A 13096-nucleotide genomic window follows, 5' to 3' on the forward strand; every position below is an offset into this window, starting at 1 on the left:
TACCATTTTCTTCATTACTGTCATGGCCGCTACTATTACTCTGACTTGGTTTACTTCTATTGTTACACCAATCAGACCAAGCTTTCCGAGTAGTGGGGCCAAACACTGTACCATCTTCTTTCATTTCTTTTGAATCATTAGATGAAGAATCAATAACAAATTGACCATTTGCTCTAGTTGTCCTCCTTCCACGAGTAACTATTGTTTCATCCTCCTATGAGAAAATACACTTGTTCAACATTTATAATACTCAATGCAGCATAAATCAGAATCATTTCATTAAACGCATTTACTGTATAAAAAAAAGTTAACTTTTTAAACATTAATATTTACATTCATATATTAAATTATTTTTAAAAAATCTATTACATGATTATTAAGTGTTTTAAATTTTTCTGATACCTAATCATATGCTTTATATACGTGTCTAGTTATAAATTTTATTATTTATTTTATTTTCATATTTGTCCAATGATACATGATCTTCATTATTTGAGTATTTATTATCAGCTGCATTAATGCAAACTCCTGTGCTGTGCTCAATATTTATATTTCACAATATATGTATATATTTTGTGAAATTTGCATATAAAATATGCAGCACTATTTGATGAGATCAAATATTTTTACTAAAGAACCATCAAAATATATATCAACATCTCTAAATTCTAAACTAATTAATTTGTGTAAAGGCAGGTGGTTATGCTGCTATCTTGTGTTAATTTCAATGTTTATTTAAAAAAAATGTATTTTTAATTTAGAATTTTCTGAAAGAAAAGAATTGGCCTGAAGTAGGACTTGAACCTGCAACTCTCGCTTACTGTGCAGATTACAGAGTACATTGCCAGTTACACTACTTAGCCCTCTGCCTGATCTTCATTTCCAGAATTTATAATTTAGATATAATCATACTGGTTACTCATGGCACTGACTGGGGAGAACTTCAATGTCCACAGCCTGTAATTTGTCAGCTATTGCTTTTACCATGGTAAAAATGATAGCTGGCTGAGTGCCATACATGGAGTTATTGGATAGAAGTCTGGGTAGCGTATCTGGCAACACATCTGCACAGTAAGTGGAAGTTGCAGGTTTGAGCCCTGCTTCAAGCCAATTCTTTTCTTCTAGAAAATTCAAAATTAAAAATAAATTTTTTATAATTATTAAAATTAACATGAGATGGCAGCATAACTGCCTACCTGTAGACAAATTAATTAGCTTCTAATCATAAACTTAGCCATATAATAGCCTGATAATTTGACACTGGTTTCATCTAAATACTTTTAGATTTATTTTGTTTAATAAATAATACATATTTTTATTTATAATTATATACACTAATTCTGTAAATTTTTCCATTCTAATCAAAATATTTATAAGTATTCCAAAACAGTGAAATCATTTCTAGACTTTCAGGAATGAATCTCATTTTACCAATATTTTCAATAATTATGGCTAAGAAGTCACTTTTCTCCAGAGAAGCAATAATATTTTTGGATTTATTTCATATTTAATCACTGTTTGATTAAAGTTTGATTAAAGTCTATTAAGAGAATACATGTTTAAAGGTAATTATTATGCCTACTATACAAATTCAGGTTATATAATATATGTTTACTATCTGAGCAGTACTTAAATATAAGAGAATATTAGAAAATTAAGACTGAAAAAAATTTTATGTTTTTACCCATCCATTTCCAATTGATATTATTTTATTCACATTATTTATTTATATATATATATATATATATATAAATAGATTTTCAAATAAAATTACTCTACTTACTCTAGTTTTTGGGTTTTTCAATCGCAGAAAATAATTTTCTAGCTGTAAAGTTAAGTCAAGAACAAATTAGATAATTACTCATTAACAAGTCAAATAATTTTTTTACTAAATGTTTCTATTAACTTACAACAGTTATTTATATTAGGGCTTATCACACCAGTTAACACAAACACATAATTTCTTAAATTTAATATATATTTAAGTTTACAAAAAGAGATTTTAAATAATTAAAACCAATATGTATAAAATATGTAAAATACACCCAAAATATATTTTGGGCTTTAAAATAGTCTCACAGTTGGTGTCTCAATTAAACATATAAGATAAAATACATAAAAGTTATATTAAAAGGCCAAAATAATGATGGAGACATCACAATTAAGAAACTGCTGTTTCTCACAATTGCAGTACAATAACTTCTATCTTTTTTTCATATTTTCACAACCAAGCCATCCATAAAGAGTTCTACACACAATAAATCAATGATTAATTGTGTATAGAACTTCAGATGGAATGTTGTTATGGAACAAATGTTCTGAAACAACATTCCATCTGGTAACCATTATAGCGCTTGATGAAGAACTCAGGAGTTGGTAAACATTTGTCTTGAGATAGTTGTTAGTTTTTGTTTTCTTCACAACAGTTATTGGTTCTGTGTGTGTTACTGAGTATTTCCCGGTGTGATGTGTTGTAATTTAAAGTGAGAAATATTTATAAATCTACAAGGGTAATCCCAAAAGTAAGGTCTCCTATTTATTTTTAGAAATACAAAGAAATGTTTATTTTCAATAATTTTTACATCATTTTAAAGCTTGAACATTTATCTATTTTTCTACATAATCGTCATTTCAGTCAATGCATTTTTGTAGGTGCTGTGGCAGTTTTTGTATGTCATACCAGCTCACCGTCATGTTGTGTTAAATCGATTGAAATTCATCGCCAATTGATGGAAGTGTATGGCAAATCGTGCATGGATGTCAAAAACATCTGCAAGTGGTGTAAGGAGTTTGCAGCTGGTCATACTGAAATTCATGACGAAGAAAGAAGTGGGAGACCGCCAATTTTCGATGAGACAGTCACAAAAATTGAGCAAACCATGCATGATAATTGGCAGATCACTCTGGATGATCTATGCATTTTGGTTCCCGGGGATTCCCGAAACCCCATTCATAGGATTTTAACAGAAAAGTTGCAATATTGGAAGGTGTGCGCAAGATGGGTCCCACGACATGACAGCAAGCTGGTATGACATGGGGATACAAAAACTGCCACAGCGCCTACAAAAATGCATCGATCAAAATGGTAATTATGTAGAAAAATAGATAAATGTTCAAACCTTAAAACAATGTAAAAATTATTGAAAATAAACGTTTCTTTGTATTTCTAAAAAAATAGGAGACCTTACTTTTGGGATTACCCTTGTAAATTACTTCTGCAAAAAAAAGCATATGAGCATCTCGGAATTTTTACTTCCATAAAAATAATTAAACTAAAAAATATATTGGATGACTTTATTTTATTATACTAGTTGTAACCTGTCAAAAATGGAAAAAAAAATGAAATTCATAAATTTTAAGCTGGACCATAGCATTGGAAGTACAGGTATCCCTCATACAACACAGCACTTCTAAAACACGATTTCACTCTAACACAGTTCAAAAATTGGGGATATCCCCCATATAACATGGTTTCTGGTTTCGCTGTAACACAGCTTAGGAAATTCTCCATACAAATTTCACAATTTTTACGTGTAAACTTTGTTATTCAATATTTTTTTATTCAAATAAGCATGTCTGTTGTCTCAAATTTGCCCACAGATTTTAGAATATTGAAATTTTCAATTTCTTTTGTGCCTTTTGTCAAGTTCACTTTAATGAAAACTGATAATAGAATTTTTTCTTCCTTGTCCTAGCTTTCCTATCAACCAGGTGTCATTGTCATTGCCCTTAACACTGTCACTGTGTTTTGTTTTTATAGAACAATCTTTGTATTTAGTAAAGTTTATTTAAACAGTTTTAAATAAGTATCACTAAACTTTTTTAACCATTGGTAAGTAATCATTCGTAAAAAAACAACAAACAAAAGACAACAGTATCTTGTATTCAAATTGTTCTCAACTTGAACAATTCAGTATTCCAACACAAACTCTGGAAAAAATTGCTCTGTACTCGATTGAACAAATGCAACCCTCTGGAACAAGTTTTTGATTAATAACATATTTTTATTTTGTCATCCATAAAAAATTATAAAAAAACGAAGACATTGCTGATATTTCTGATCAAGATCAACAAAAAAGCTGATGATACTTTGTAAAAAGAAAATGCCCTGGCTTAACTAAAATCAATATTAATGTGTCATACAGTACTTTTAATTGTGATTATTAGTTAATTATTGATTGGAAATAAATTATTGATTGTTTTAATAAACATATTTCTCTTAGTAATGAAAAAGAATAGTATACTTTGTTAACTTTTGAAATCTAACCCTGTGTGTTGATTTAGTCCTTAATCCATATAGCATGGATTCACATAACATGGCACTTTTTCAGAATGTAACTACTGTGTTATATGAGGGATACCTGTAATTTATTTTCTTGAATATAAGTACAGTAGAGCATCGATTATCCGACTTAATTGGGGACTGGGTTGGTCGGATAACCGAAAAGTATGAAAAAATACATTATTAGTATAGTGTATTAGGCCTGGTTTAAATACTAGCCTCCCTTTCATGGTCGAGCCAATGCTGCCAGCTAAAACATGCAAAAATTTAACAAAAATAATATCAAAGTAGCCAAGACATAACCAAATATTGTAGTGCCACATCACTAGCGGACATTTGAATTTGCCGACTAGAACGCGGTCGGTTAACTGATAAGTCGGTTAATCAATGCTCTACTGTAATTTGAAATTCATAAAAAATTATAATAAGATATTGTAAAATTTAATGATTAATCACTTATCCATTGAATAAAAAGCATTTTTGCATAGAGTTACAAATGTTCAGACATGGTATATTATTAAATTATAAACAATGACATTTTCCTAAATTTACCTTTGTTCTATCTATCCTATGCAAATAATAGGATACTGGTTTTCCAGTCCAAGATACTGATCCTTTTAATGGTGTAATTTCTTTTACATGCATAATTGTCCCAATATCTAGAGAAAATGAACATTTAATTAAAATTTAAATTTCTCAATAATTTTACAAATATAAAATACTAACCACTAAGATTTCTGTCAGTAATTCTGAAATTTAAGGGACAGAATGCCTTTGATGAAACAATTCTAGCACTATCTTTCATGTCTGCAAATCTCATTTTCAACTGAAATGTAAAATTTTTAATCACTAAGATTAAATATAAATATTATAATAAACTTAATTCTTGATTTGAAATCCACTAAGTTTTGTAACAGTTTTTAAATTTGTTTCAAATGATTCTACTTTGATATTCATTATTTTAAGTGATATGTTAATATTAAACAGCCAAGACAAATATCCTTACTATCAAGATATTCAAAATATTCTTTATATTTAATCTCAGAAAATATAGTCATTTCATATTTTTATATTATTATTTAATTAATCAAAATTAATACTAATATGTTTTTGCATAAAAATTAAATTTAGATAGTTACAAAGTAGTTTCTTTCTAAATAATAAACTTTCTAAGTTAAAGGAAAACTTTTTTTTAATAATCTGTTCTAACTTGGTAGATCTTTCTAAAGTATAAAAAATTTCAATGGTTTTAACTTTAAATAACTAAAGAAATCTAAAATACTTTAAACTAAAAAATGTCCTTTTTATCCTCATTTTGAGAAAGAAAAGTTCAAACTGCACTTAATTTATATTCTTTGCAACTTTCCATAAACTTTATAAAAAGTTTTCATCCAGATGTGATAAAAATAAAAGAACAAGTTTCACTCAAAGTTCATAGCAACAAACTTTTCCTCACAGAAACTTTTAATTCCTACTAACTAGACTTATTTATCAAAAGTCTGTAAACATCTTTCCTGTTTTATATTCTTGACATGAGTGTTATGTTACAAATTTTCTGCTTTCCAAGTTTTCTAGTCTCTCATCTGATTGCTTTTACAAACATTGATTCTACTCTACACTGGTTTTATTTTTGAAAAAGATAATAGTTTTAATTCCAATTGTAACTTCTTTACTTTCTGTCTGAAATACTGTTGTTTCATCTAACTTTGTTTTCTTAAAAAAAATCTCAAATATCAATATATTTAGCAATATTTTGCATCTGAATTTACTTCTAAAAAAATAGAATATGCTACTACATATACTGTATATAATGAATCAAGAATTTGTTACAAGTTTCTCTTATTTTCCCTGTTACATTTTCTTTTATTTTCATTATTTTAATTCTATGTTTATATATTAATATTCTCATGTAAATCATGTAAAACTTTTAATATCTTTAACTGAAAATTAAATATAACATTTATCATAATTCTAATTTGTCCTTAGAAAAATAAATCTTCTTACATTTTTTTTTAAACAATATGTTGTTATTATATTCATAAGAAAGTTGAATATTTATTAACAAGTTTAACTTTTCAAAGATTTGAATATTTGCACTTTCTGCTTTCTTGTAATCAAAGAAACAGAAAATGTAGATGTTCAGTTTAAATATAAAATAATTCTACACATTCACAACAGACAGGTTACTATATTACAAAAATGGATATGGCTGTTAGCAAATTTACAGCAAAGATACAAAAATCACTAAACTCTATAAGTTAACCAGGGCATGACGATTTTTTCCCGTCATGCCAAAGAAATTTTTGGTATTATATAGTTTGTAACACTGAAACAAATCAGATATATAATTTCATACAGACTTGATAAGGAAGTTTATTTCTGAAAATGAAATATGAGTAACCATCAAATTATTGATTATTAAATTCAGATTAACTATTTCATATACACTGTTTTTCATAGAAATATTTGAAATTGTTTTCCAATGATAAGTGATATCAAATGACATTGATTCATATTAATTGGCAAGGAATGATGTTAAATAACATGTCATGCACAATTGTTTTAGTTACTTCAGAGAATTGTCAAATAGTAGAATAATATAAATTATTGTGTATGTATGATATTAAAATCTCTTTATACTTTTAAATTCTGAATACATAATGTCAGCTGATATTACTGCATATAGCTTGGTAATTTGAAATTATTAAAAAATTACTTCAATATTTTGTCATTTTAAAATAGTAGCAGTTGGTATTTCAAACTATTATCATCTGCTGCTATTAATTACTATCAAATTGACAAAATATTTTTAGTAGGACAATTTTATTATAATTCTATTCCTTAGTCTGCATTCCTTCTACAATATCTAAATATTTGTTATTTATATTTATTCACTAGTTCACTAGTTATGAACATTAAGAAAACATTCTTAAAGTTCATAACTAGGGCATACATTTCAATATCTTCAGTTTATCAAAAATGAAGAAATTGCAAATAAATTCTAACCAAATTTTTAAAAATTTTTATTTTGAATGTTAAATATTCTTAAGACTAGAAATTTATTAAAAGTATTAATGCTTCTAATAATATATAATATCTTACCATATGATCAACTGTTGGTCCAAAAGCAAAATTGTTGACAAATACTATCCTATATTTATAAATTAATATCATCATCAACATTTAAAATCATTAATGCATTATTCAATTTCTACAAAATTTTTAAAAAGCAAAAACCTTACGATGAATTCATGACAATTTCTCTGTGCTCTTCAGCCAAAAAATCGCCTTTGATTAACTTAAATTCTCCATATGTTTTTCCATACCATTTCATCCAGAACTCAAAATTTGCACACATTTCCTAAAATAAAAAATAATTGTTAGCAAGAAAAATACAGCATACATAAAAATCATTTAGTATAATTTAATGTATTTGCTTTATATTTTAAATATTCATTCATTTTCTTTCATTATTTTTTGAAATTTATAATATAAAAAGACATTTTATAGTTATTTACATTAATTTTTTATATTAAAAGTATAATAATAGTCAACAAAAGAAAACAAAATTATTTACTTTCATTAGCTAAGTTGCCAAAACTTAATTTTAATTTTTTTTCATGTTTATTATAAAATTTGTAATAATAAAAGTAATAATATTCTTTATTTATTATAGTTAATCAACTTCAATTAATCCAAAGAATATATAAGAAAATAACGCTGTAATGTTCAAAATAAAAATATACATTTTATTCATTAGTTTATTAAGTATTTATCACTTTAATTTCAAATGAATAAATCCAACCATTTTCCCCAAAATATATTTATACATAAAGCTGTGTTGGAAAAAGTCTTTGAACATACAGGAAGTTGAAAAATGTATTTGAACAACAACAATAATAAAAGGATTACATACAAAATGATAGAAGTTAATATTTTGTTGGTCCTCCTCTTACAACTTTTATGCATATTAACATTATCAAAATTATTTCATTGAATTATTTCATATTCATATTTTCTGAAGTTATTTTACTTCAGCTAATTTTAATTTTAAATACTCTTTAGGTTCATCTTATTAGCTAGTGCCCTTTCATCAACCAGCATTTTTACCTTTGCTCATAAATTTTCAATAGGGTTTAAATCTAAGCTATTTGCAGTCCAGGTTGATGTTTTAACACGCCTATATTTTAACAATTCTTTAATTCATTTGGTTGTATGGCATGTGGCATTATCATCCTGAAAAACAACATCAGCATCACCAAAGTGATCTATGATTGTTGGAATCAAAAATGATTCTAAAATTCCCTCACTCTTCTGCATTTACAGCCTCATTAAGAATACACATATTCCCGGATCCAATAGCTAACATGGAGCCCCAAATCATTAAAACTGTCACAAAACACTATCGAATATTAACTATCTTTAATGTCCCAATATTGTATCAATAGGAATGATTTTTCTATAGCTATCTGAATGCGTAAAACATCAGATAGCCTAAATTAATTTAAATCTTTTCCAAATTTACTAATATGATTAATTTTTGTTTATATTTGATCTTTAATTCTTGCATAAAGTCATTAAAAACCAAATTATTTTTTAAATTTGAGAATACCTTTTTTCAGTGTTATGATAACTGATTTAATTGTATATAGCTTCTTAGTTATATCAATAAAATATAGTTTATAAATATTTTAAGTAATGAAAATGATTACTTTTATTGCTCATATTTAATTAATTCTACTGCAAGTTTTTGTAAATCAGATTTATAATTCTGCAAGTTTTCCTGATTAAAATTTAATTATTTAGATTTAATTAAGATTAATGAATTAACACATACATATGTATATGTATAACTGATACCAAACAATAAATTCAATTTAAAATAAAAAATACTTTTGATCTGTAATGTATTTATGGTATATTTTCAATTTTTATTTTTGTAAATTGACCAAAGATGCCCTAAAAATATTATCACAATGCAGCATGTTTATTTTAAATAAAGTTTATTGTCTGATATATGTGCAATATTTCATTCCGATTAAAATAATTATTTTTTCAATTTCCAAATTTCAATATTTTTTATATACTCAAATAAATAAATTTGCTGTTTAGATGTAAAAGATAAACATTTTTTTGTCACCAGATAATGAACAGCACAAAAAGAAATTTAATGTAAACTACTGTATGTTTATATCTATATACACACTATAAAAATATCCAAAAACTGATAAATTTTTCAGATTTAATAAATATGATGTAAACTATACTTTCTAAAATAATAGAAATATCTATTTTTCAAATAACAGTCCTGTCATCAGAAGCTTTCCTCAGCATACAAATGCTATATCATAATAATTATAAATTAAATAAAATTCATATAAATTCAGAATAAATCTGCATAAAGCATTTGGTAGTTTAAAAACTCAACAATTAACATTTCATAATATAAGACTTGTTAAAAGGATGGAATGTGGCATTAAAATTTATTAATAGTAAATATAGAAAGTGTGGATTAAAGAAGAGAATATGCAATCATTACATTTAATGATATTCAGGAATAAAACATTATGAAGCCAATGACAAAAATAAATTTTAGCATTTACATAGTATAAAATATAAAATATATTTAAAAATTACTTTATAGAAGCATTTAAAAATTTGCAGATACAGTGTCCCACATAAAATAAGCCCCATTCATTGAAAATGTTATAATAAATGTAAGCAAAGGACACTTGTTAAAAACTTTATTTAAATGTATGTAAACTTACAGAAGATGTTGAAAGTGGTGAATTTGTGCATCTATGAACATTTGTGTACACATAATGTTCAGACTGAAAATACTGATATAAATAGCTTCAATGCTTCATAAATGCTTTCCTTCAGTTTGCATGTAATTCTGGAATTAGTCTCATACTTTTCTTTTTAAATATTCCCCTATAAAATTATTAATGTTTCATCATCTCAATAGGGTTGATCCTATACCTTTTTATGAAGCAATTACTTTATTAAAGCACGTTTTATAAGTTTTTAAAAGATTTCAATATAAAATTTAGTTAAAACTATTTCCTTTCTGAATTACTGGGGGTGCAACTAAACTTTAAATTCCAACTTGTTAAAAAGACCGTATGCAGGCATTGGTGAAGGCCGAAAACATTCCTTTTTGTTAATTTGTTACTGGTAATTAAAGGTTCTGTTGCATATAAAATTTAGTTAATTGCATTGACCATAATATTGAATAAATTTTTTAAATATAAATAAAAAGAAAAGCATCAACACATCTTAAGAGAGCTAAATTTTAATTCAAAATTCTATCAATTCAAGATTAAATATAAAAAATGCATAATCTAAAAAATTTGATTAAATTAATATCAAAGAGGCAACTGTATTTAAGGTGATTATCTAAATTCTATATCAAATGTAACAAATATTTTAATTTATAGCTATCTTTAAACTATTCTGTGTTTCTGTTTAAACAAAAAAGCCACCTACTTAAAAATAATTTCAGATCAGACAATATAAAAAAAAATTCAAAACCATGTTTAAATCATTAATGTTTGAAAATATATAAATTTTCAAATTTTTTTTGACTTTTTGAAATTTTAAATAAGGCACTGAATTTAATGAATTTACTTATAATTAGATAAAAAGATATCCTATGGAGGATTTTAAAACTATTCTCTAATTGACATTGTATATCTTAAATAAGTATTTTGAAATCAAGTAGTAAGTTTTGAAACACCTTTCTCTCTTTTGTTTTGGAATGTCAGAATATTCTAACTAGTGTTCCAATTATGCTTAACCTGAAGAAGGCCATTTAAAATAGCCAAAAACATTAGTTCTTTTGATTTAATTAAAGAAATTGCTAGAAAAAAGAGAGAAAGGTGTTTTGAAACTTATTACAGAAAAGTTCTAGTTTACTGTGCGTAGAAACCAAGTAATTCATGAAGAAAATGTTGAAAAAATTAAAAATCTTTTCAATATCTAATAAAAAAAAAAAAATTTGATTTATAAAAATTTAGCTTAAAAAATCAAACCTTATCCTCTTATTTAAAAGAAACATATTCAATTATATATAGCCTGTCTTCCAACAATGAAAATAACAATAGAATTTCTGAATATAACAACAACTTTAATAGCAGTTAATCAATAAATTATAACAGAAACCTTTTGTATTAATATGTACAAAGAACCATTGTTGTATAGTCATATAAATGAGTAAATGTATTAATCTAATTCTATTGAATATCAAAAATTAAAAATCATATGAATTTATTTCCAGAAACTAGAATCTTAATAACCTTTTTAAAGACTAATTCTATATCTTTAGATTTTTTTCTTTTCATTTTAACAATTCCTTTGATTGAATAAATATTAAATTTGTACTATAAGCTTTTAAAATAATTATAAAATTATATTTGAAATTCAGTATTGCATTAAATGAAAATTTTTGTAGATTATAACTGCATGAATAGCATATAATTTTGATTTTGTTCCAAAAATGTTCTTAATATTTTAAAATAATGACAATTCTTTATGAAAACTTCTTTACATACATTATTTGAAGCTGACATTTAACTAGAATAAATAAAGGTTTTTAAAATTATAAAACATTTTTTCTTTTAATTTAGCTTTACAACTATCACTAGTTAATACTTATAAATAATATATGGTTATTATAAGACTCCCATAATTCTTCTGGAGTCTTATATTAAATTTGGGTCATTTTTTAAATGTCTATAACTGTAAAAAAAAATATTTTATTAATTTGTAAAAACGTTTTTCAATAATTTTGTATTCTTTAGTGACTTTCTGTTTTAATATTTACATTATTATAACTTTAATGAATCAGTATGAAAGAGGATTATTTTTTCCTTGTACTTCATAATTACTCTGCTATTTCTATGATTAATGATTAATTAAAAATGGGATATTATAGTAACAAAATAAGATATTAATTTATATTCTTGTACAGTAAAATTTCTCTAGATGGCCAACCATCACTTTAGATGACCAGATTTTCTTAGAACAGAGTTTTTATTCCATAAGATTCATTATTTTTAATCCTCCTTAAGCCCTTTACCCAACCAATACTCATACTTGAACTGGATGCATAATCTCTTTCTGGGAAATATTTTTGAGGTATTTCATTGTGGATGGGATGATAAAATTGAAATCATGAGCATGTTTTGTATATGTTACAGTCAAAACCTGTTTTTGGTTAGAATGCATCTTAACTAGTTGAAACTGACGGCCGGATGGCCGAGTGGTCAAGGTAGCAGCCTACCGCTCTGGGGGACCTGGGATCGAATCCGAATGGGTTGAATAATCCCCAGGAATTTTTCGGGGGTGGTCCGTTCGGATGTCAGGCCCCTCCCTCACCACCCGGTCGCTCCATTGTGGGCCTGGCCGAACCCATAATGGACCTTCTAAAAGAGGCCCATTTAGTGCCCACAGGGCAGAAAGAGTTAAAAAAAAAAAAAAATCTAGTTGAAACTAGTTTTATACTGGATGTCTTTGTTAAAACCCGTTTTGTCTAGTTAAAACTAGTTTTAACTCAAATTCATTTTTGACTAGCAGTAAATTCTAGTTTTAACTAGACAAAACTGGGTTTTGTCTAGTTAATTTACTGCTGTACATGTTTTGACTTTAGATAAAACTAGTTTTAACTTTTAACATTAGTTAAAACTAATTTTAGCTACATAAATATGTTTGGGGGAAATAAATAAAGTTATGTGTAGTGATTCGGGTTAAGATTCCTAACATTTCGCTTATGAAGAAAATTATAGTGATAATTTGGATTTTGGAAGCCTCTAA

General features: G+C 26.0%; 1 protein-coding gene across 3 annotated transcripts in view; it reads right to left on the reverse strand.

Annotated features, from left to right (window-relative positions):
- The window catches only part of LOC136978206 (uncharacterized), a 145713-nt gene that overhangs the window by 25353 nt on the left and 107264 nt on the right, over positions 1-13096 (reverse strand). For all 3 annotated transcript variants that reach the window (XM_067273862.1, XM_067273861.1, XM_067273863.1), the window contains 6 exons: positions 7525-7643; positions 7385-7433; positions 5009-5108; positions 4835-4941; positions 1784-1825; positions 4-214 (listed from right to left, as the gene is read on the reverse strand). In XM_067273862.1, coding sequence (XP_067129963.1) covers positions 4-214; positions 1784-1825; positions 4835-4941; positions 5009-5108; positions 7385-7433; positions 7525-7643 — 628 coding nt within the window. The remainder of the gene's footprint in view (positions 1-3; positions 215-1783; positions 1826-4834; positions 4942-5008; positions 5109-7384; positions 7434-7524; positions 7644-13096) is intronic.

This window comes from Centruroides vittatus, unplaced genomic scaffold (genome assembly GCF_030686945.1).
Source record: "Centruroides vittatus isolate TY-2023 unplaced genomic scaffold, ASM3068694v2 contig_5, whole genome shotgun sequence".
Lineage (NCBI taxonomy): Eukaryota > Metazoa > Arthropoda > Arachnida > Scorpiones > Buthidae > Centruroides > Centruroides vittatus.